Below are 24,411 nucleotides of genomic sequence, written 5' to 3'. Positions count from 1 at the left end.
TTTCTGAAGAGAATACAGCAGGCTGCCCTGTCATGCTACAACCTGCTTATCAATACAATCAGCCTGGCAAAAGTTTCCTGATGATTAGAATGCTCCATTTTTTTTTTAACAAGTAAAAATAGGGGAAGTTGTTTTCAGCAGCTGTTATATGCTTATCTATTTATTTATTTAAAGGTTATTTATATAGTTGATAAACTTTATTTCAATAAAGGGAGAAAAACCAATCTGACATCAATATTTATGTGTTTCCTCATCTACTGATCTGCTGTTGAAATACAGGTGAATGTTCCTCTAAGGTGAGTTTTCTAGTGTATGTTAGGCTTTTTTTTTAACAGAGTTCATCCAGGATTCGTTCCAATTGCTCTGTAATTGGTAGATTTCGTGGCACTAGCTTATGAAGCTAGAAGAGTCTAATAAACTCACATATGTTATCCACAATTGCCCAGCAGCTCCATACTAGCAATCTTACACATTATTGGTACTATTAACAGTGATTGATGATACTTTTATGAAATTAAATTACCAATCAGTGGCTAATAAACTACCAGTTTATTGGCCAATGATTAACCCGGAAACACTCTTAAACACTTTCGCCCATGCATCGATTATATGCATCCCCTAGCGTTATTAAGGCCCAATCTGCACAGTAAATTGGTAAGGACTTTAAATGAAAGCAGAAGTACATTGGCAGTCGCATTTATAAAGTGCTGTGTGAATAGCACTGGCAGAAAGGAGAGAGAAAAAGAAAGAAAAGGAGACTGCATGCGTTCTATGATAGCACATTTAGCACAGAGACCTTGCAACATTTTTATCTCATACCAATTTTTTTTTAAATAAACTTTGGTTCTCCAACATGAAATCCATACTGAGCTGTGACATCATTGCATTTCTACTGGCAATGTTTTTCAACCATTTTCTTTGGTCTTTTTCTTTTCAATGTGTACATGTTGCCTTCTTAGCTTAGATGACTTTCACTATTTTGGTGTATACTCTTTATTCTGGGGATGAATACCTTTAAATGAATGTCCATATTTTCAATTGATAGTAGTGATGTTATTCCAGATGTGTTTAGTTTCCTGTTCGGCAAATGTCATAGTGATCAAATTCACACTTTATCTGTTGTCCTGATACCACAGCCGTGTGTGTGTGTTCACAGGAAATTATATGACTGATCAAAAGTTATTTTATTACATACAAAATAAATAAATGCATTTAGGTGCAAAACAACCATTCATTGTCTTAAACATACTAAAAAACACTAAGAGCTTTCTAAATATATAACTGTTATTATCTGCTTACTGTTCATCGTCAAAAAGAACTTAACCAAAGTTAAGTTATAAAGTTATTTTTTTATTATATATATTCAAAGCAACACCTATCATGGCTTCTAAACTAAAAGGGCATGCCTTCCAGCAGTGGATCTTACAGTATTTCATATGTAAACATGTCTGACTGCTTCCTGTTGCATGGGAGGATGCAAAGAGAAGCCTACATAGAGAAGATTACAGTCCTGCTGCTGCCTGACCACATGGAAACCATGATTGTAGATGTGCAGTGTATATATAGCAGCGGTCCATTCCTTAATGTTGTGTACTGTGCATGGCTGTATAACACAGCCCTCAATTCTACACCACAGAATAAGTAGAATCACACCCAAATTATACATTATGCACATGATATTTTGCAATGATGTTATTATGCACTGACCCTCATTATCAACATAAAAAAGGAAAGAGAACACATTGAGTTTGAAATCAATATTCAGGCCAGACTTCCATTTTTGGCTTCATTCATCAGAATGTCGTATACAGTATATGAGTTGGTGATGACGGTTTAAGGTTTATTATGTTTATCTAAACTGTTCTCAACATGTTTTAGGTCTCAGTCAAACTTCTGTTGTTTATGCTGTACTTCTTAAAGCTTTGGCGATTGTTGCTTCTGCTAACTCCAGGCTGTCTTAAGATAAATTCCACTAGGGTCAAGTGAGCCAAAATAAGAACCAGAGAAATGCATAACATCCTTTAATCTACCTCCTGTTTTTTGGGAAGACAAAAGGAGACTGTGTGAGGAAAGGAAAAGCTTAGAAATATAGCTATATTTCAATGACACTAAGAGGTATAAATTCATTCTCAAAGCAATATGAGGCATATTACTATGTGTCATCCCCGAGTCTACAAAAACAGTTTTTTGTTAAATTGCAGTTCTATCTTCACATGCATTAACTTCAATCCTTGAAGTTCTATGTGACGTGTTTGGCTGGGTAAACTGTCTCCCTTTAATTTGGAGTAAGTGGGGATCTTAATCTGGATCTAAAAAAACTATTAATTTCTAACATCAAGTGTCTTCTGACTGGAAATAATATGAAGAATTTGCAGCAGCCAATCCAGTCTTGACTAAAAGCCTATGGAGGCAGCTATAGATTAGGGTGATGGTAAAGGAGGCTATTAAACCTCAAAGGCTTGTTGGTTATTGCCATAAAAGAACAAAATATTAATGGAAAGCCTGGAAATTTGTAATAAGCTTATAAGCCATTATAAAATGTTTTGTATTAATGGATTTATGCATTTTTAAAGGTTAAATAAATTAGCTATATTTAAGTAGTTTTAATAACTTTTGATAGAGTTCTAATTAATCTATTATTAGAAACATACTAATTGGTTAAATGAAAAGCATATTATATAAAAATCAATCAAGGGCATGAATAGTTCTGCTCTGAAATGTATATTTTATGCACATTAGCTGATAAAGACTAGGTAAGGACTGTGACTTTTCATGTCCTGATGTGTAAAACCTTACATGCTCCTTAACCTTACTATTTGTAAAAAAAAAAAAAAAAAACATAGACAGTGATATACTTGGGATACAACTGGTATAAGGATGCTTTGTATGATGATATCTTATGATGGTTCTTCTACCTCTGAGTTGAAGCGGATCTGACAGACATTGCAGGAGATGACCGGCCGCTTTGTCTTGACGAGAGGCACTCCGAAGGTGTGGTTTATTACAGCCTTCTGGACTGGGTCCATCTAGGAGAGGACATGACATAAGAGAGGAAAAACAGAGTAGAAAATATGTAAGATACAGTTAAATTCTCCAAACAACAAATATTCAAGAGCCGTGAGTCAATAGGTTGGGCGTCCAATAACTTGTGAGAAAACTAATTAACATATTACCTTTTTAACGGTTGAAGCAGGAATTGAGAAAATAAGCTAGAATTTGCCATGTTAAGAAACTAAACTTTAAACTTACAATTCCTTGCTAAATATATCATGAGTTACCCCTCCCTTGGTGTTTTATTGTGTTTTTTTTTTTTTTATTTTAGTTTGATTTTAAAAACACAAAGTAGTCCATAATTATCAAGTAGAAAGGATATGGTTGCAAACTTATTTTGCAAAAGTATCTCTAATTTTCAATTCCAACAAAGAGCTATTTGGATTTAGGTCTGGAGTTTGAAACATTATTTTAAAAAAATAAATATGCTCTGATCTAATAAATTAATCTGAATGGTTGGCTATAGGTCTATAGTTTGCAGGTAACCCTCAGTCTGAAGTCTTCTACCTATTAAAACAATTTGTTCCAGGATATTCCTTTATTAACTGCATCAATCTCTGCATCAACTGGGACCAGTTTTCTCTGTATTTAATATAGAAAAAGTTTCTCAGAGCATGATGCCACTGTGGCCTTCCATCACCAGTGTGTCACAGTGGTGATTTTATGTTGGGGTACTGAACAGTTTTTCTCTCCTGCACATGCAGCATTTTGAATTTAGGCCAAAAGGGTAAGTTTTGGTCTCATCTGACAAAAACGCAGCACTTAGATGGGTCTGCTTGAATGCTTGTTACAAACTGGAAATTGCACTTGTAGCTCTGCCTAACCAGTGAATCTGTTCTAAAAAGGAAAGATAAGTATATGACTAATATGTTACCTTTTTACAAATTCTCTGGTCTAAGCTGTGAATCTTCGCTGCTCACCCAAAGTTACCATAGCTCTATTAGCTGCTTCTGTAAGTAATGCTCTTCTTGAGCAGCTTGACAGTCAGGTTGACATTTATCAGTAGGCCTGCAGTTGTGCAATACTGTACTTTTCCATTTTGGGATCATGGATTGAAGAGTTTACAAAGATTTTAAAATATTTGGATCTCTTCAAAATCTTACCAGCTGCTTTAAATGTCCCACAACTTTGTCCCTGACATATCCTTTGTGTTGCTTAGTCTTTATGATGATGTTTCTTTGCTGATATTCTATCACAAATAGATCATCACAGAAGGAATTCTATATAAGACAGAGACTAAATCCCCGTTTAAGAAACTTTTGTAAGTCTATAAATCTCTGAATGGTTTAGCACCAAAATGCATTACAAAACTGTCAGTTTATCAACTGCTCAGACATCTCAGGTCACTGGAACCTGAAATTGGGATGAAAAAACATACTTGTTTAGTATGGTCTTTTTTGTGTAATCATAATTACTTAAGTTTTCAGTCCAACATTACTTTCACTTTTTTTTATCAATCACTATCTTTTTAAATAAAATTGTCTTATTTTAATTATGTATTTCTATTTTTTTTATTACCTGTGTTGCATTTATGCCACCCAAATGTACTCTTCTTTTTTTATGAACAGCACTTTGAATTGTCTTGCCACTGAAATGTGCTTTATGAATAAACCTGCCTTGCTTTGCTTTTCAATGAAGTTGAATGTTCTTAATATTATTTTTGCATTTTAAAGTTAAGGAAGCTGCAAGACTGTTATTTGCAAAGAGTGTAAAAAAGAAGTTGCTTGATTTTCTTTATGGGTTTTAAAGTTACAACTTAAGACAATGTAAAATAGTTTGTAAAATATGGATACTTTTTAAATGCACTGTAAAAACAGCCACATGCAAAGAAAATATGCATACACAAGACTATGGAAACACATTGTCCCTGCTGTAATTATTTCAGCTGGAATGCCAGTCACATGTTTGGTAATAACAACGTTGTATAAATTTAACTAAATGGCTTAGCAGCACCTTTAACATGTCATTGCTCAGGCCATCCTAAATAAATCTGTCCCTGACACAAATGACCCTGACTACATTGATCTGAAGCGTCTCCATTCCAATTGTTTATCTGTCTTTGAAGCTGAATTTAGCCACCAATCACTGTTAGTTGACATTAGCATTAGTCTGGATTTCCACCTTAGACATCTGTCTGGAGTAAGCATGTAGCCAAAGTGAGAAACATTTATGAAAATAAGTGTCTGGATTTATGGAGGCAACAAAAATAAATTGTTTCTGTTGTGAAGAACTGAACTGCTATGATGTTTTGGCTTTAATTCAGAACTGTCATGAGATAAAGTTTAAGAAGTTTCTTCAAGTCTGGTGAGAAATAAATCATATTAGTCTTATCCTCCATACAAATGACTGAGCAACCGGGGAGTCATTTGGAGTAAAAATCAATAAAACTTGCACTTGAGGATATGAACAGAAACAACAATTTACCTAAAGCTTTTTACCCAAACTATTAAAAATAAACAATAAAGGGAAAATGGGCCCTAGCCATTTATTTGGGTAGGAGCATAGAGGAAAACACTCCATCTGGATGGCAGAATGAGTGACAGAAAGGGAGAGAAATAATAATTGGAGCAGATTGGAAAAATAAACTGAAGTAAAACTGGGAATGAGTCCAAAAACACAAAGATACAAGGAGGAAGAAAGAAGCCTAGTCTGCAATTCCTCACACCAAGCATTCTTATCTTATTTGGCTCTCTTTCCCATAGTCCACATTATATGACTCCCACTTATAATTCTATGCCTTCTTAAAGTATTCAGGCATCCTAAACTTTCTCCCATTTTATCACACCAAAACCACAAACCTATCTGCATTTTGGTCAAAATATAGTAATGCATTGTTATCTAACAGACCGAAAAACCCCTGCATAATTTTTGTCCAGTTGGCCAAATGTCAGAACTTTACTAGACCATTCCAAAGCAGGAGTATTGTGTGACCTAAAATCTCCCACTGTTGCTTTGGGTGTTGATTCTTGTTGTCCTGCAGGATGGAGTATGAAGTCCTGTGAAACCTTTTATAGGCTCCTATAATGCCTGTAGTTTTTTTGTGTATTAAATGCCTCAAAGTTTTTCTTCAACTTCGACTTCTCTTTCTTTGCTACACAAAAACATCTCTAAAGCATGATACTGCCGTCGTCATGTTTGACCATGTGAGTCTACCTGAGTGGTGGATCTCTGCAGTTAAGCTGCAAACTACCATGTCTTTGTAGATTTCCTTCTCCAAAACATTCTCCCTGACCTGTCTGCTCTGTTCCTTGTTATTCATGGTACAATATGTTTCCTAATGTTCTCAAACAGATGTTGGAGAAGGTGGAAGAGCTTTTAATTATTAGGAGACACTAAAGGAAACATGTCCCCAGAGCAGGAGGAAAAGTTTTTAGAGCAAATGTTATTAAGCAAACATAACACTTTTGTTCTATGTCACATGAAGTTATGAACTCTGGTACAAGCATCTTGTAACTAAAATGGGTTAGGTGTAGAAAGGACTGTCACCTGTGAGAATATCTGTACGGTGTGTGATCCAATGGAAAATGCATTGTTAAGCCACACTCCAACAAGTAGTTTGTCCAATGCAGCCTAAAATCCCTGGAAGTCATCTGACTGTTTGTTTTAATGCCCGAGCAGAGTTGAACATGAGGCCGAGCAGGCGTGGTCCATGTCTCACATGAATCATCAGGTTTCTCCCTGGTTCAGTAAACCCAGCTCTCCGGGTGTTGGTCTAATCCATTAGCTCCTTTCAGCTGTTAAAAACACAGCTGCCAACACAGCTGTTTGTAAGGCGGCATGTATCGTTCTCACCCAAAATGCCTTCTAAAAGCATGTTCTCATGAAATAAATGAAACACAAGGATGCAACCGCAGAGGGATTTTCCAAAACCCAATCGCACAGAGTAATGGTAAATTGGAGGAGTAGTATTTCTGGAATTTGATAGATGTTGATAAATCAGCCATGTCTTTGTTGAGTTCATGGAAGCTCTCCCAGATGTGGGTAAACCACAAAAACGTCAGTTTTAGGACATCAACAACCTTACATGACTTTAAAACTCAACCACACTGAATCCTCTTCTAGCACTACAATATACCCTTTTACACTTTGATGAATTCTGCCATTATCTTTTCTAAGGGTTGTTGTGCTTTTGATCCTCTAAAATAAAACAAATGTGAGGAACAGATTTTCTTCAGAAAGGAATGTACTATTTACTATTACAAGACTGTTTCTGCCAGCAAGGGAATGCCAGATAAAAGCAGCTTATCTGGCACATTTTGCATTGAGCCAAAGGATCAGAACACAGCTGGTTGGGAGTTTCAAAGAAATTATATTATGTACTCACCATTTTCTCCTCTGTGTCTCTGGAGGTTTGCAGCTGCATTGCCCCTCCTGTGTTTGAGCTGCTCTCTGAAGCAATGGTTTGGGTCTCAGCGTGTGTGAGACTGAAAGTGTGTGGTGCACCGTCCTCACTCATTCAGCTGCTAGTACTGTGTCAATGCCCGGTACAGAATGACTCTTAGGCTTAATCCTTAGTGATGAATTACAAGCTGTAACTTTTTGTTTTTACTCTCTTGAAAACATCTGCCTTTCTTCAAGGTGCAACATAAGAAACCCCTCTTTTCTCTTTAACAAATGTTCTATCAAGTGCATGGATCTGCTGTTAAGCTCCCTCCACCCAACTACTTCGCTCAGACTCTGCACTGTATTTGCCTCTCTCTGCCTCCTAGATTTCTCCTCCCCTTCTCTCTCTGCATCTTCGACTTGCTCTCCTTCCCTTTATGTAATTTTCATTCAACCAAATGGTGCTGGATTAAGTTTCTAACTATCCCTCAGCCTATATTTCCCACATTCACTTCAGGCTGACATCATAGTCATGTTTTTTTTTCCCTAGTCCCTTGATTCTGACTGTTATACAATGAATTAAGCTTATGTTACTTGCCACATAAGACATGTTCATGGATCACCTATTTCATGGGTTTTTATTGTTTCTTGTTATCATTGATCTTATTTTGACAACAACAATATTACTTGTCATTAAACAAAATTTAAAGATGAGATCTCATTAAAAGGATGGCATCTATTGAAGGCACTTCAACATTTTGTAGTACTCGAATAGATTCTTATTTCTGGGTGTTTCATATCTAATCATAGACAGCTGTCTTTGTTTTTTTGGTTGTTTTTTTTTTTATTTTTAACTGATCATTAGAGGAAAATAGTTTTCATTGCATACATTTAGTATGGTAATTAGTCAAAGTGTTGCTTTATTTTTAGTAAAATATGATCAACTGTGACTGTGTTTTCAAGACCTTAGATAATAAAAATCTATTGACTCCATGAAATGTTATGAAATGTTTATGTAAAGTCTTTTTGAATCTATGTATGTGATTGTTGAATCACTAAAGTGTACAGAAAATTTCATTTGAGTTGCTCTTCAACCTCCTTACATCTAATATGCTCAGATAAATAGGATTTTTTTGAGCTGTGATACAAGGACTCACTGTGTTAGGAAAATTATTGGATTTTGAGTGTTTTTTTTTTCAACAAATAGTGATAAAAGCTGTGTTGTTGGAATTTCAGCTCTGTTTTGTTAATGAGTCTTGTTTTACTTTGCCAGTCTGACTTCTTTTATTTGTTGCACTCTGTTACTGTTACACCAGTTTTTTACTATTTTCGTCTGTTATGGTCCAAAATCCGCTTAAGGGCTGGTCATGCCCTTATTTCCTTTTGCTTTCGGTCCAGTACCGGATGCAAAAACTTAAATTCATCGTATTTTTTCTTATACCTCTACAATTTTTTTTCCAGTTTTTTTGTGTATATTATACATGTTTAGTCAAATTAATGTTAATGAGGTATTAATGTTAAATTAATATCTCTGTCTAGCTTCTGCTTGCTTTTTATTTGTCACAGACATAAGTTGACCTTTAGGATGATGGAGAGAATAAGCCCTAATTTTTATTATTTTTAAAGCGTCTCACACCACAATTCATATTTAAACATATCTTTCAAAACTCATTATTTTGTTTAAAAAACAACAAAACAGGAAAAAGTTGTTTTATAACCCAAATATTCTAATCTTGACTATAATAATAATAATAATCTTGTAATTTTGTCAAAGTTGTAAAAAAAAATTCTCTCTGCTTTTGCATCAGTAAAGGCTGTTCAGCCCTAAAGTGCATGAGCACATGTCTACATCAAAAACCTGAAGCAGAAATAGAAATCAGCCTCATCTCTGCCTACAGGCACATTGGAAGAGACAAGCAGCTACAGGGCAAATCCCATTAGAAGACAATTAAAGCTGTATTTGGCTTTAGGAGATGCCATTTCTCTGCTCTGCTATGGGGCTAATAACTGTCATTGTGGAGTGCAGTCTCATTATATCTGTACAAATCTGAGCCCAGATCAAGTATAAAAAAAGGACTGACAGAAGTACCAGCTGTCAGATGAACAGTGACAATTTGCACAGCTGAACTGCAGCCTATTTATTAAAACAATATGTTTGCGATTAAATGTATGTAAACCTTAATGTGTTGCTGTAGAGAGGCATGAAGAAATATACATAGAAAGCCTACAGACTACCCTTGCTAATTGTTTTCTTCTTGCAAAACTAAATAAAATGAAAAATCTCATAAACTGCAGAGGGCCACTACTTTCTCCACAACCAAAAAAATAGCTGTCTTTAGCAGCTACAAAAGAAGCTACTTTTTTTTTGTGTGATTACACAGCACACTGCAAATTCGATACTATGCAAGATCTACATAAGAAAAAGGAATTCTGTTCTATTAACCAACCAAACCAAACAACATTTATTCAACATAAGCTGCAATTTTAGGAAGAATGTGCAAGTCACTCATCCCTCTTCTGTTTTTTTGTGCAATTATGTCCTTTGTGTGTCTGCAAGTCTGTCAGTCTAAGGTCAGAGTGTCCTTCAATCTTTTCCTATAGCGCCCTCTCCTGGTAAAAGACCTGAAAAAACATCTCACTTAACTGGAGCTCTCAACTGTCAACTACAACCGCTATTAACATCTGTCAAATCCCTGTAGACCTTCATATCTACATAACTCTCTGAAGACGAGGATGGGGAGCAGGGATATAACAAAAAAGCCAATGAAAGGGAGAAATCTGGTGGGAGTTCTGAAGAGGAAGTGAGAGTAAAGCAGGAAGAGATTATAAATCTCTGTTAAAAGAAGCAAGAGAAAAGTGATTGTCTATAAATCCACATATGCTGCTGCATAGAATGGCAAATGACTTGTTAGTTTGGCCGTCAACATTCCTTTCTTTTTATTGTCCTCTGAGAAACATTAATAGCTTTTTATTATTAAAGCATGTTGAATATTATATAGCATGTATCCCTGGACCGAGATGAATTATTAAAATGCATGTGTATATTAGGTAAAGGGCATTGCTATGTTTTCCCTTTACAGTCTGCAGCTAAATATCCCAGATGACATATGGGGACATGGCCCAGGAATGATTTTACACATTGCTGACAAGAAAGCTGTTGACATTGTTCATTGGAGCCTAAAGGAGCAGCAGACACTACACATTATGCTGAGCTGGCGAGATGCTGAATGTCTCCACAGTCTTCTCAGAAAGCTGATAGTTAGAGACCAGAAGAGACAGAAGGAAGATCATCTGCTCACTAAGAACAAACAACTTCAAACAAACTGCTGGGTTTGAAGTCTGCAGCTTTAAGGATGGCCTTGAAACTCCTCTTTAATTTTTGCCCTTTGATAGTATTTGCATATGAAACAGTTGTATGTTGAAATCACTGTACATTGCTAATCTACTATACAAGGCTGTAGGCTCTTGATGCACTTTCACAAGTGGCAATAAATGTAACTATTGCAAGGCATATTTCTAATGCATACACATGCATCTGTAGGTGCAGTGTAGGCAGTCTGTCTTTGTAATCGTATCGATAGCTTTTTTGGCCTACTTATTAAGTTCCCACTTTGGGTAACCACATTGTTTGAATGATTTCCTGAGGGAATATTACACAAGCATACTCATCATGATTCAAACACATACACAACTAAATTTGTCAACAACCCAGGAGAAGGTTGGGTTGATTCTGGATTTGTATTTAAATTAGAGTATGTCGAGAGGGCTGGACCTTAAAGCTCAATCAGCACTGCTACTACAGATTGCTCTAGTGCTAGATGACAAAATTGACAGGTGTTGGGATATGTGTTGAAACGCCTTCTGAAAAGCCGTCTTGCCTCTGTTTTAAGGCAATGCAAAGTGCTTTACATGATTAAAATATAGGAAAACAAAACAGAACAAGTAGAAAAAAATAAAATAAAAAATGCAGAAACAAAAAAGAATATTAAAAACAGTTGGACTAAAGAAAATAAAAAAGTTGAACTAATGATGAAGAATAGTCGAAGGCAATCCTAAACAATTGTGGTTTTAGTCTTGATTTAAAGGAACTCAGGCCTTCCGCACTTTTACAGTTTTCTGGAAGTTTGTTCCAGATAAGTAGAGCATAGGAACTAAATGCTGCTTCTCCATGTTTAGTTCTGGTTCTAGGTATGCAGAGCAGACTGGAGCCGGAAGACCTGAGTGGTCTGGAGGGTTGATACACTGATAGCAAGTCTGTTTTGTGGTTGTCATGATCCAGATGACTGAGATTTTACACAGGCAGATGACTTTTTAAAGACTGGAGCATGTTGTGTTTGTTTCTAACCGTGCTGAAGTTGTGGAAGAGACTCATGCTGTGCGGAGGAGGAGGGCTTTCCATTGGAAACTGTAGGAAGGGCTTCATGTCCAGATGTGGCTGGATGACTGTGGGGGTGCGCAGGAATGTTGGTACTGCTGCCCCAGCCCGATTAATGCCTCCTGATAACAAAAAGACAAACACACAAAAAGGCATAGTTATATGTTTATGATTTTATTCATTGAGAATCACACATTTAAAAAGCCACTTCATGCTTCTAATAATTTTTGTGAAATAATGTAACATGCATGAAGATTAAGGTGAGGTAAAACAGAGTCTCTAGGTTATGCTGAGCTCTCTTCTCTATGAAATGCGCCACATTAAGCCATATTTCATGGGTTTATACATACAATTGAAGAGAGGGCTAGGCAATAAAACAATAACAAGATATCAAGATAGACATGTGATCAATATCAATAAAAATGCATCGGATAGAATGACATATAATTTCACCAAACTCTTATCCAGAACCACACTGCATCTGGGAGGTGAATGCAGAGGAAATGATTTAGCCTCTCAACCTCTCTGCCAAGCTATGTGAACTAGTGTGATGGTAGGGCTTCTTTTTAAAGGTTATGTTAAAATGGAATTAGAGTCCTTTTTCAATCAAGTGAAAACAAAAGCAACAAACCAACAATTATTGACATCAACTGTTATGAAAGGTATGATGGTATGATACTTTTTTTCAGTCATGTTGCACAACACTAACTGAAACCAGATATTTAATAAATCGTTTATAAACTGCATAAAAAAAAATGTTGGTGTTCTTTATTTCACAAACGTTCCCCTTTTTCTCTTACATTAATAATGGACATTTTGGTCCAATACTTTGTATCTATTGTCACCAAAACACAGATTTATCTTAAAAATAGAGTTTGTAGAAGCTGATACCAGTTTGTACTAACTGTATGTAGCCTTTTGTGGTATTTGCAGCAAGGTCTTCTTGCTTACATGTATGGCTTTTCAATACGTGGCAGTGAAGGATGTGTTCAATGTGGAGTGGACCCTCTTCAGCAGCTTTTGTCACCCTCTTGAACGGCAGTTCTGCTCGTATTATTGGGTTGATACAGATATTTATACCAATAACTCTTTTAAACTTCCAAACTTGTAAAGCTTAATGTTGTAGCTGTGGCAAAGGTTCCGTTTTATTCTTTTGAGTTTTCAATTTTTTACTTTAATGAAGGAAAAATAAAAGAATATAAAAACTGTGTTCAAAAATCTCAACCTAAAGGTAAAGGTCTGCTTTCTTTGTAAGAAAGTATTAGTTACTGTGCTAAATGCAAGTATAGGATGTCCAAATTGTTTTGTGCATGTTTCTTGCTTCAAGGGAACAGTAATATACGTTGTGATTGTTGCTTGTCTCATCCAATGCAAAGATCTTTGCGATTTGGTGCATTTTATTATGCATCACTACAGAGACGCAGTGTGAATTCCTGCTATCCATTGCCCTTCTGTGCTACTATCAACAAGTTCAATGGGATGATTTCAAATTCTTAATGGATTTTAATCTCGACAAAAACTACTTCATGATGCTGACTTCCGTGGTGTGGTTGTGTCTGGTTACAGTATAGTGGCTCGAATGTCGGCATCCATGCTAGACACAGACTACTTGCAATTGAGGCTAAAAGCTGTAACCATAACCAGAGTCTAGTTACACAGAGAGAAAAGTGACAAATGTTGAACTAAGCTGATTTCTAATTCTCCTGTTGAAATACATATTCATCTCTCTTAATATTTTTTCCCATCAGTGTTCCCATTTGCCTTCTTTTCTTCCTTATCCCCATCTCCTCTTCTCTAACCTCTGTCAAGGATGATAGTGATGGGGCCCACATAGCAAAACTCAGCCTCAGCAAGCTCTTAGATTAAGCCTCTTAATATCCACGACTGGATTTCTATGGCTTTTAAATTCCTCTGAGACTTAAAGCTTTGCTGCTCTTCTTTTTGGGATCGCTATAAGCTACTGATCTACTTCCTCTCCCCTACAGGCATTTCTAACTTCAATGCCTAAACATGTAAAATAAGTGAGCCTTAATTTACATCTCTGTTTTTGTCAAATGTTAACCATAATTAATAAGAGTGCATCACAAGACTGCTACATAGAGAAATACAATGTTATTGGATGGAGACTCAAAATGTTAAGATCTGAAATCACGGGGGAGATGAGAATTGGTAGAGAGATTAATGTTGCATCAAGGTCAAAATGTAGCCTGAGCAGAAGTTTGCTGCCTTCTGCTGCACATCTGTAGGCCTAAAGGTGTGGTGGACTGCGTCATTACCTCTGGTTATGCATGAAAGAATCCTTCACAGAGCAAGCCATCAGTCTTCACTAGCAAACACATGCACTAGCAGATCAAAACCATGATCCTGAATGTCATTAACAAGTCAACATCTGCCACTGACTCATTTTTAAATGTTTTTATATAGATAGCAAGGTCCTCCAAAATATCTATTTGGCAAAGTCCCTTTTTTAGTTTTGTAAAAATCAAAACATTAGCTTAGGGGCACAATTTTTGCAAAGTTTGCTCAGTTATTAAATATCTTTCTGTCTAAAACGCCATAATGATAATATAGAAAAATAAATCCTTCAGTTGATTAGGCCTTCACAGTTCTTTCACTGCTCAGACCTAATATGTTGCTAGAATACATCAATCTTGACACATGGCCTGCATTTGGCTCTTGGCACAAGCTGGTAGCATTGGTCTGTGGTTTACTTGAAACCACTTTGTTTGCTGAATTTTCACAGCAGTGATGTTACCACACACCCCTGACTCTACCCCTGTGCACAGGAGCTGCAGCTGGCAGTGGGTCCAGCAGTGTCTGGCAGGCAGACAGATAGACGGGCTGACTAGAGGACAGGATGTGTCGCTACAGCAGTGGCCAGAGGAAGGAGGATCCACTGAGGCTGCGGGACCAGACGTAAGAGAGACGAGCAGACGTTCTTCGGGCAAAGACAGAGTGTGTCCCATTAGGGACAAGTGTGCTTTGTGGAAGTGTGTGTTTGAGTGTGGGTGTTTGTCAGAAAGCTAAATCTCACTTGGGCTACAGTTTATAATTATCACATTAATTCAATCTGTCTTTAGGGATCTTCTTATGCAGTAAATCAAACAAATAACTTTATAGAAGATGAGATAGAGTGTGCGGGCAACTGTAGCGTTTTTCCATGTTGTTTAAGCTGTACACACAGTGTATTTGAACTCAGATGAAAAAGGGCAGAATGGACTGATTCCTCAGTTTTGAAACTGAGGAAAACACCTCATGAGTAAACACCTTCTAGCGGAGTATTTTGTTTCCTCTTTTTGCACGGTCTGTTTGTGGCACTGTGACAAAAAAGCTTTTTGGAGTCTTAAGGAGGCTTATGATGATAGAAAAAGATTTCAGCTGAAGCTGCTACAAGCTGTAGTGGCTTTTTTAGTGTTGACTTTAATGTACTCATCTGTTCTATTATGCAACAACAGTATACACAATTCCCTCTTTTTAATCGAACTTAAACCCCCAAATAATATCCTGTCTCAAATATGATCATTTTTTTTTCTTTTTCTGTTTACCCTTGTTTGTTTAGCACCTTTACACAGACTAACTTAAATTGGATTTCCCTTCATTGTTTGACACTTTAGGTTTAGGAGATTTTTTAAATTAAAAAAATGTCCTCAGATTATAAAAGATGTTGGTGTTTATATTCCACACAAAAAACTTTCATTTTAGCCACCAGCCACCAGCCACCCTGCGACCTTGCAAGGAAAAGCAAGTATAGACGCAATGGATGCATGTTTCAGTGCAGGGCAGCTGGTGGGAAATCAGAGAGCAGAAAGGAGAAACATTACATCATAAAAGCAGCGGACTTTTTTTATCATCCTGTCTGAAATACCTTGTTTGTCTAGTCTCTTTAAAACATTGTTATTGACCACTTGATTTTTGCATCTAGGAAAACACGTAAAAACACACATCCTCATAAATTTACCAGATGTTTCAATGAGGAACAGCTTTTTCCCTTGATTTGTTTCAGCATAAATATCTGCATGTCTTAATTCGAGGAAGGCACAGGCTTTTAGGTCCGTCACAAGCGCTAGATTGTCACAGCTCCTCTCTTTAAAATTTAGGACAAAATTTAAAACACCAAACAGTGATCTGCCTGGAAAAGCCAGACCACTTATGAATAAAGCCATAACTGTTATGGTTCTTATTTGTTGTGACTCTGAGTTTTCAGTTTTCTGTTATCAGTTGTTTTGTTTTTATTTTCTATGATCTTCAAGCATTCTTTAGTTACTCTCTGTTGCCCCCTTGTGATTGTTTTCTTTCCCCTTGGATTCCCTATTGCCAGTTCCAACCACACCTGCTCCCTATTCTGCTCGTTAGTCCATCCTTTTGTTTGGTTGTCCTTAAATACTCCATGTCTGCAGTCATTCAGTGCTGGTTCCTTCTTGTTGCTGTATTGTCTACTCTGCTCGTCTCTCCCCGGCTCCTCAGACTTGTTTTTCCCCTGATGTCTCCATGATTTTGGTTTGTTTTATATTTGAAGTTGGATTTCTGGATTTCTGCCTCTGCTGCTGTTTGGTCTGCAATTAAACCTCTCTAGAACTCATCCCTGCTTCACTTGTCTCTGCATCTGGGTCCTCAAGCAACTTCACCATCCACTGTTGACAATAACACAAAAAGGGTTATGGAGCTTTAAAATGTAGGCTCTAAATAAAAACAATTGCAAAACCAAATTTTGAAACAGAAGATCAGGATTTTGATCCTGTCCTCTGTTTTTGTTTTGGTTCTCTGTTGCTCTTTGTCTGACTTGGCTTTAAAAGCTTAGATTATTCTCTTCAAAATGCATATTTACACACATATTCAAGATATATAAATAGGAAAATGTATCGTCATAAACTGTGCATAATATAACAGTTTCAGGAGCAAAGTCTGTGAAATTAAATAAAGCGTTGGCTCTATCCATGTCATGACAAATCCCCTCTGCAAACATCTTTTCAGAGTAGAGATACATAGAAAAATGTCACACGCTAGATAGCTACTGGTATTATAAACTGGTATCGAGCATGTAGTACTTATAAAACCTTTTTGACTAACTAAATAAAATTAAGCTTAAAGACTGTTTCATAATTAATTCTCCATACAGACAACATGAAAACAGAATATGTATAAAATTGCAGATAAAAGTTCCAAACTACTACATAGGAAATAAGGCATTTTTTATGCTCCACAAAATGTGATTAACTGCTTTTGTTCATCTTTGTGAATGTACAGTACAGTACTGTTGAAGCGTTGCTAAGGGTACAGCTCTGTTTGAGAAAAGCACCAATGTGTGTTTTCCTTGTGAGGCTGCAAGACAAAAAAGCTGTTTACAGAATCTAGGCTAAGAGAACCTTTTCATGTCTTTAGATTATCTAACAGCCTGTGTGGGTTGCTCCAGAATCTGTTCAGGCTGTTTTTTCCCATGAGCATTGGGTGCTTTCAGGAGAAAACAATGGGAGCAGCGTAGCTAGCAACAGCCATGCTGGGCAGCCACAGATGTGCCAGGATATTTGGCAGTAGGAAGAGGTGACTCTTCCAAATTGTATTTCTGCAGGTCTGTGATGCAGGCACCTGTTCACCAATATAAGCTAAAAAGCTCATCATTGGATGTTTATTTGTTTGATGCTGGAATATCACCAACAGATGTGCTGATCAGATCTCATACATAATCCCTGATTTGGATTTGCACAATGCGCCTATATCTAAGAATTGTAGCATTATATGTCTTTAAACATTTTCAGCAGGTTGCAGCTTTTCTGATTTACCATGGGCCATTCATTATTCATGTTATAGACCAAAGGTTTTTAGAGCATTGGGGTTTCAGAATAACTGCTGCCTCTAAATCCTGAGAAAACCTGCCTTCAGTTAATGTATACATTATTGAGGAAACTCTGAGTCAGTAAAATGATTTAAAGAGGCCAAGAGGCAGCAGAGGGAGAACCTCTCAGTATAATCCAGCCAGTGCTTCTCATCAAATCTCATTTTTCTCCTCACACTCACAAAAAAATTATACCTCACTGACATGTTCTGTCTTATTCTAACAGTTTACTATGTTTTCTTGTTTGGATTAACCCCAAGTGTTCAACACATGTAGGACTATTTATCATATTCAGATGGAAAAGCATCACTTTCCACATAACATTCTCTTTTAAACGATATTTGTATTGTGCAGTCCTCCTTTCATCACTTTGAAATAGACCAGATATATAGAAAGCAAAAGCAGTTTTCAAGTCTTTCCACTATTTCTGAAGGATTTTTATTTATTTTTTTTATTCTTGGCATTGCTGTGTTCCTTGGTTTTGATTATGGTCTAAAAACTCCAAGGCTTTTATACAGCAGTTGGAGTTATGCAGAGATCAGGGTTATACACAAATAAAAAAAAATGTACTGCATTTAGTAGGTAAACTTAAGCAGGAAATAGTTCTCTTGCACTTTATTCAGGATTTTTTTCTTATTGAAAATGGGGTTAAGAAACAAATATATCCCGAAAAGTTTTTTTTTTCTGCATTCATTAAATGCAGTCTCAATAGAATATGTCTCTATTGAGAGAAAATTAATATAAAAATAAAAAATATTTCTCTTTCAACATTTTACCTCTAACAGGTTTTCTTTCTTGCCTTTTCCATGATGAGCAATGAATGAATTTTGTTCTTTAAACACCTAATAAATCTCTCTGGCTCTAATTAACCACGACTTTTATTCCAAGCATATGGTTCTAATTATTTAGCACTAAAAAACTGCCCAAGTAAAGAACAGCGGTTATCTTAAAGCTGCGTCTTGAATACTGTTTCAAAGAAAAAAGACCTGCAGAGGCAGCTCCCTTCTAGCAGTTTTCCTACCAAGTTTAATAAATCAATAATAAATAATAGAGCTAACGTTGCAGTTTACTCAACACAGTTAATGTTAACAAAATAAAGTTATGAATGCAAAAATGCACAAATATTATAAAACATAGCAAATTTGAATCCGAATAGCCACCAGAGTGTGCTGCAGAGCACTTCAAGCTCAGCCCTGAGGTTAACAAGAAAGTTTTATAGAGCTTAATTTCTCCTAAATCTATCTATAATTGCTTTATGCAAATTGAAAGTTTTTTATTACCGGTAATGTTAATTTATAAGAGGCATAAAAGGTAAATGGACAGAGATAAAGATCTGTATGATCTGCTGGCGTGATGCTTGACTTAAACAGCATGCTTGCGCACGGCAAAGCTAAAACTTGTTTCATTGCTTTAGATTAGAGGAGGCTTCTGTGTTTGCATTTGAAAATTTGAGTAATGTTTGTCTCTGTCTCTGTACAAGTTTGTTAGTCTGAGAGTTCAATTCCTGGTGCAAAGCTACATGTTTTCTTGAAGTCAGGTTTTTGAAGAGATTCAGAATACTGTCCACTTGCAAAAATGGTAGAGTGGAGTAAAACAAGCGTTTGCAGGAACAGTTTTTTTTTTTTAACACATATCTTTTTGATTAGGATATTGACATGAGACCCATCAGATATAAACAGCCCAAGTCACCCACACATACACAGTAATTAAAATAGAAATGTACAGAAATTAGTGTAATAAAGCGGGATGGCAATGTGAATAGTTAATGAACTAAAGACAAAATAAGGGGCAATTAGCCAAAGACAAACAAGACCAGCTGTCAGTATTTAATGTCCCCAAACAGCAAATATTAGCTGGTGTAGAATTCTCTGAAGCAATATGAAGGTTTTTATAAACAAGTTATTTTACAAGAAACATTTAATGATAGGTAAAAGCAAAGAGCTCCCTTAAAACCTTTAATATTTATTGCAAAACATTCCTTACACATGCATGTTTGAGATTCTGAACTCTCCAAAGAGCAATATAGGGACAATGATGGAAAAGTGGAAAAAAAAATCTTACCAAAAACCAGCTATGACCAGATCAATCAAAACAATGATCAGCAGTTTTTAAGTGGCGAAGGAACCATTACAGTCCATGAAGATTCTCAGTCATCAAGGTCATGGTCAAGCTTTAAAAATTCAGTTAATGCAATTGGACGTGAACTTTTCTAGAGGGCGTTTTGCCTTTTATGGTGACAATTAGTGAATGAGAGGTGAAACGTCTTCTAGAAAACGTTGTGTCCAGTTGCCTAAACTGAACCTTTCAAGCTTGACCAAATGTGGTGTGCTTGAAAACTACCTGGAATCAGCAGTTATAATTTTTCCACGACAAGATCAAGTAATACAGTTAAAATGGCTTTGATGGACACATACTGAACAAGACTCCACCATTGAAGAAATAAGTAATTATTCAAACTCCTCCAAAGTTCTGTGCTAATCATTTAGCTATCCTAAAGAAATGCTAGAATAGCCTTTTTTTGAACAGATGAGACCCCAACTGATCTCTGTTGCACACAGCATGTTCAGAGAAGGTATTTCACAGCACATCACTCCCAAAAAACCTATTAACAGTGGAGTGAAGTTTTCATTGTATGGGACTATTTTTCAGCAGTTGATAGAATTAGAAGAACCTGAAGAGGAAATGAATGAATGAGGCATAGATGTAGACAATTTAAAAAGGGAGAAAGAGTTTAAGGACTGTTTGAGTGCATCGATGCAGGTGACTAATTTCTACAAAGAAGTGATATCTTGAAGTTGCCACAACCAAAAAAGGCTTGCATTCTACATATCAAGTCATTTTAGAACATGTCTCCTGTGCTTTTTCTTTTTTGTTCTGATCTTTTAGACAAAGGTTTATCCTGGTCTAATATTTCTTCTTTATTCTTCTTAAGGCATGTATCACCGTGGGTGTTAATAAAATCTGCTTAAAGTCACAGTAAAAGGTGTTGACATGTTCAATCCTTATTTTCCTGGTTGTGTTTAAAATCCACATTTCTTTTTCATAATTCTATTGTAACCTGACCACATGCTAAAACTTGTATGATATTATGCTCTGTTGGTGGAACAAACACCCGCAGCACAAGGTCAGACAAAGTTAAAACAGCTTCCAACAAGTAATCAGTATGCAGAATGTCCATGGCTCATTTGGCTTGTTTGCATTTTTCTGGTGAAGGTACAAAGAATCCATCACTCTCCTTCTAAGAGAAGAACTAACCAAAAAAAATTGTTATTTTTGTTTGTATTCTGATCATAGACATTTCTTTATGTTAAACCCTTCTTAGAGGTTAATATCATTCAATACAACAAAACATCTATTTTCTACTGGAAAAACACAGAAATCTTTGTTTAACCTGATTTTCCTATCAGCCAGATTAAATATTTCCTTTCCTCCCAAAGGAGAACATTTTGTCTAATGACAGACTAGCTATGGTGGTAATGACACCCTAGGAAGATAATATGACAGTAGCAGGCCTTAAAAAGTCCCCCAAAAGATCCCACCTTGATCTCTCCTAAGCAGCTTCATCAAGGCAGGGAGGATTTAACTATCTCTCTGTTTCTTCAGTAGACTCACGCGGGATGATTGGGTACTCCACAAAAGATTGGGAGAAGAAAGATTGGCTATGGGGGGAAGCCATAATGCAAAAATAATTGGATGGAATGTGCTAAAAGTCTGCCTTCATTCCCATATATTCCTATGCTTGTCTTTTTCAATCCCCACATTTTACACTGAACTGAATTGTAAGAAAAATAACATCAGGGCTAATGCAGTTGTTTGTGTTATAGAGGCAGATGGACATTTTAACTCATTGTCTTCTTTATAAGGTAAACATTACCAGGTTTGGCTTCTGTTTTTTTCTACTGAACTAATTGAAACAAAGTTTTAAACATGACTATGTTGATCTTTAGGAATTAAAAAGAGTTATCCCTAAATGCACCTTAAAAGTTTAGCTTCTACAATAACATTGTAGCATTTGTCAGTGGTACTACCATAAAGTAATTAGACCACTATAATGATAATCTATTGGTGCATCTACATACTACATTGTGAGGTAAAACGTGCAACAGCCTATTAAAGACTAGAGTAATAGACTCACTTAATATGTCAATTTAATCCAAATTGTACAGAATTTTCTATTCAAAATTTACAATTCAGAGCTTTATTGATACCCAAATTACAAATGTTAAACCATTTTGCTTTGAAAAGCCTGTTTGATTCTCTTTATGTACACATGTGTGTTCTATGAGATGACAGTAAGTGTTTGCACTGTTTTGAGGTCAATAATGACAGAGAAATAGCTGCCAGGGTTAATGGTAGGGGACAGCCTGGGATGACAAGAAAACAAAGGGAACAGGGCTGCATTTCTCAACATGGGCAGACACAGCCGACGAGGCTTGGAGTGCTGAGACGGTGCTAACATGGGGAGAATCATAATGAGTGCATCAAAGATCTAAAATTACAGAGTGTCCTCTGCACTTGGTCTTTAACAATAACCTTAACTATCAATGTTACACAGTTTTCTTTTTTTGTTGTCCTTGTGAACAAATATTGTACAAGAGTGGTCTATATATGTATAGTACATATTTTGCAAATACAAGATTACTAAAATAAAAATGTTCTATGTACTAAAATAAAAAAAAAACATCTGATTTTAAAATTGTTAGTATTATTTTCACTCACTGAAACCCACTATTGAAATTTTGTTTGTAACTTCATTTCAGCTGCACAATATGTTCAGCCTGTTTTGTGCTCCCAATAATTACAAAATTATTTCTCATTTTTAAGTGTATGGCCCCAAAAATTTATCACAAGCTTCTTGTGTTCTGAGTATTTTTGATTGTATTTGAGTTCTTAGATATTTCCTGTTTGCCATCTTGTGTCAGTCTCCTCTTCCCTAGCTCTCTTCCTGCCTCTGATCCGTCTGCTCCCAATCTACTAATTAGCCTGGTCTTTGTTTCTCTCTGCCATATATTCTCCTCCTGCTCAGTCACTCTTTGCTGGTTTGTCATCATTAATTTGTCCCCTTCTTGTTGTGAGTATTCCTGTTTTTTTGTTTTTTGTTTTTTTTAAGCATTTTTTGAATTTTTGCTTCTGTTAAACTTTTTGTTAATTAAATCTTCAAGTAAACTCCTTCAGCTTCAGTCTGCATTTGGATGGTATATGAAAACTGTTGTGGTTAAGATAAAGTATCTGTTGTTCAGAAAAAAATGTAGCCAAAGCAAACTCCTATCCATGCAAAATATGAGGTGTCTATGATTCTCAGAGTTTGCTTGCATTCAAGCTTTATCTTGTGTTCAACAGTTAAGTCCGGTGACAAAATGTCCCCAATTAATGGGGACAGTCCGCGTTATGGACCACCTGTCCTCAGCTAAAGCTGTCCCCAGAAATGTCACAGATTTAATAGTTTTATGAATGAGGGGAAAAGAGCTGTGTGTAGACTGTTATCACTGTAGAAAGAACATGAGCATTCTGGGCACAGAAACAGCTGTTGACTAGCTGGTTGGCAGCTGTTAACTTATAAATTAAGAGCAGAGCGCACCACCTTTTAAAAAGAGGAGGAAGTTCGCTATCAGAACCGGTCGCAGCTGCCCTTTGAGTTAATCTGTTCATTTGATTTGAATTAGGCTGATCATTGTGATAAATGTTTGGGTTTGATGTGTTTTGTTTCACTAAAAATGAGGACTGGAAATTTACATAAACCAAGTTAATCAACAGAAAGTAGGACAGACCATTGGCTGCAGCTGGCTTTAGAATATAGACTAAGATAAAATTATACTGAATGATTGAAAATTCCTTGTAAGGTGCTAATCTGGTACAGTGGTTCTCCAGAGTTTAGCATGGGTTCATATAAAGATGTTTTAGAACCGATTGGTGAGCTTTAGTTTATGTCTTCAGATACTGTAGTTATTGTAAGGGGAGTTACAAGTTGTTTTGCTGTTTTATGCGTGTGATCTATGTTTTATTCTATGCTTGTGATTTAGCATAGACTTTTAGGCTTAGTTCTACTTATCTACCACTCATTTTTGATATATGAAAGTTCCTCATTATTAAAAATAAGAGGCAGTAAAAGGAAAACTGAATGAGACATGATCTGCATGATCTGAAAATAATGGAGGAAGAGATAACCACCTGTTTGATGTCTATTTATTAGGTTGTTTTTACTTGTAGCTCCAAATATTGTGGTGATTAGCATTTTTTGTATTTAATCAGGTGAGATAAAAACAACAATAATAATAATAATCACCAACATCATAATAATGATGATATTTATGATGAGAGGGATTTTGATTGTATTATGTCCCTGTTTTAGAAGAAGATTAGAAGACTAATATAAAGAAGATTAAATGAGATCGGATGAAAATGGGGGCACTGATGGAAAGATCAGTTCAAGAGAAGGGAGAAAAATCTTCTTAGAAGAGTAAAACAGAGAGCAGGCCAAAGTCAGCTAGAAAGAAAAGAAGATGGAGAGGGAAGAAGACAGAGACTGAATGACCAGATGGCACTAATAAACACTATCAATTGTTTAATTTGATTAGGAAACAGAAGTACATTCCTACACTTGATTTTGTTGTTTAATTATGAATAAATATGTAAAAATAGATGAAAGCATCACTGTCCTGTTTTCCTATTTTAATTTTGATATTTATTTCTTTTATCTACAAGTTGGAGATGTTCCCAGATTGGATTGAAGAAATCTGATCATTTTACAGTTAAAGGAAAGTACCTGTTAAGTAGGACATGCAGAAGCAAATTTTTTTTATTGAGGTGAATATTCTTATAATGTGTTAAAGGT

General features: G+C 36.1%; 1 protein-coding gene across 3 annotated transcripts in view; it reads right to left on the bottom strand.

The window, feature by feature from the left end:
• The window catches only part of LOC107086776 (zinc finger protein 385A-like), a 96,260-nt gene that overhangs the window by 28,025 nt on the left and 43,824 nt on the right, over window positions 1–24,411 (bottom strand). For 2 of the 3 annotated variants that reach the window (XM_015377943.1, XM_015377944.1), the window contains exons 2-3: window positions 11,720–11,871; window positions 2,916–3,026 (exon numbers count right to left, since the gene is read on the bottom strand). In XM_015377943.1, the coding sequence (XP_015233429.1) occupies window positions 2,916–3,026; window positions 11,720–11,871 (263 nt within the window). Of the gene's footprint in view, window positions 1–2,915; window positions 3,027–7,375; window positions 7,733–11,719; window positions 11,872–24,411 lie in introns of those variants that run through there. The other variant, XM_015377945.1, reaches the window with a different exon arrangement.

Source organism: Cyprinodon variegatus, unplaced genomic scaffold (genome assembly GCF_000732505.1).
Source record: "Cyprinodon variegatus isolate N-32 unplaced genomic scaffold, C_variegatus-1.0 Scaffold161, whole genome shotgun sequence".
NCBI classification, from domain to species: Eukaryota; Metazoa; Chordata; class Actinopteri; order Cyprinodontiformes; family Cyprinodontidae; genus Cyprinodon; species Cyprinodon variegatus.
This window is presented reverse-complemented; position numbering and strand designations above follow the sequence as displayed.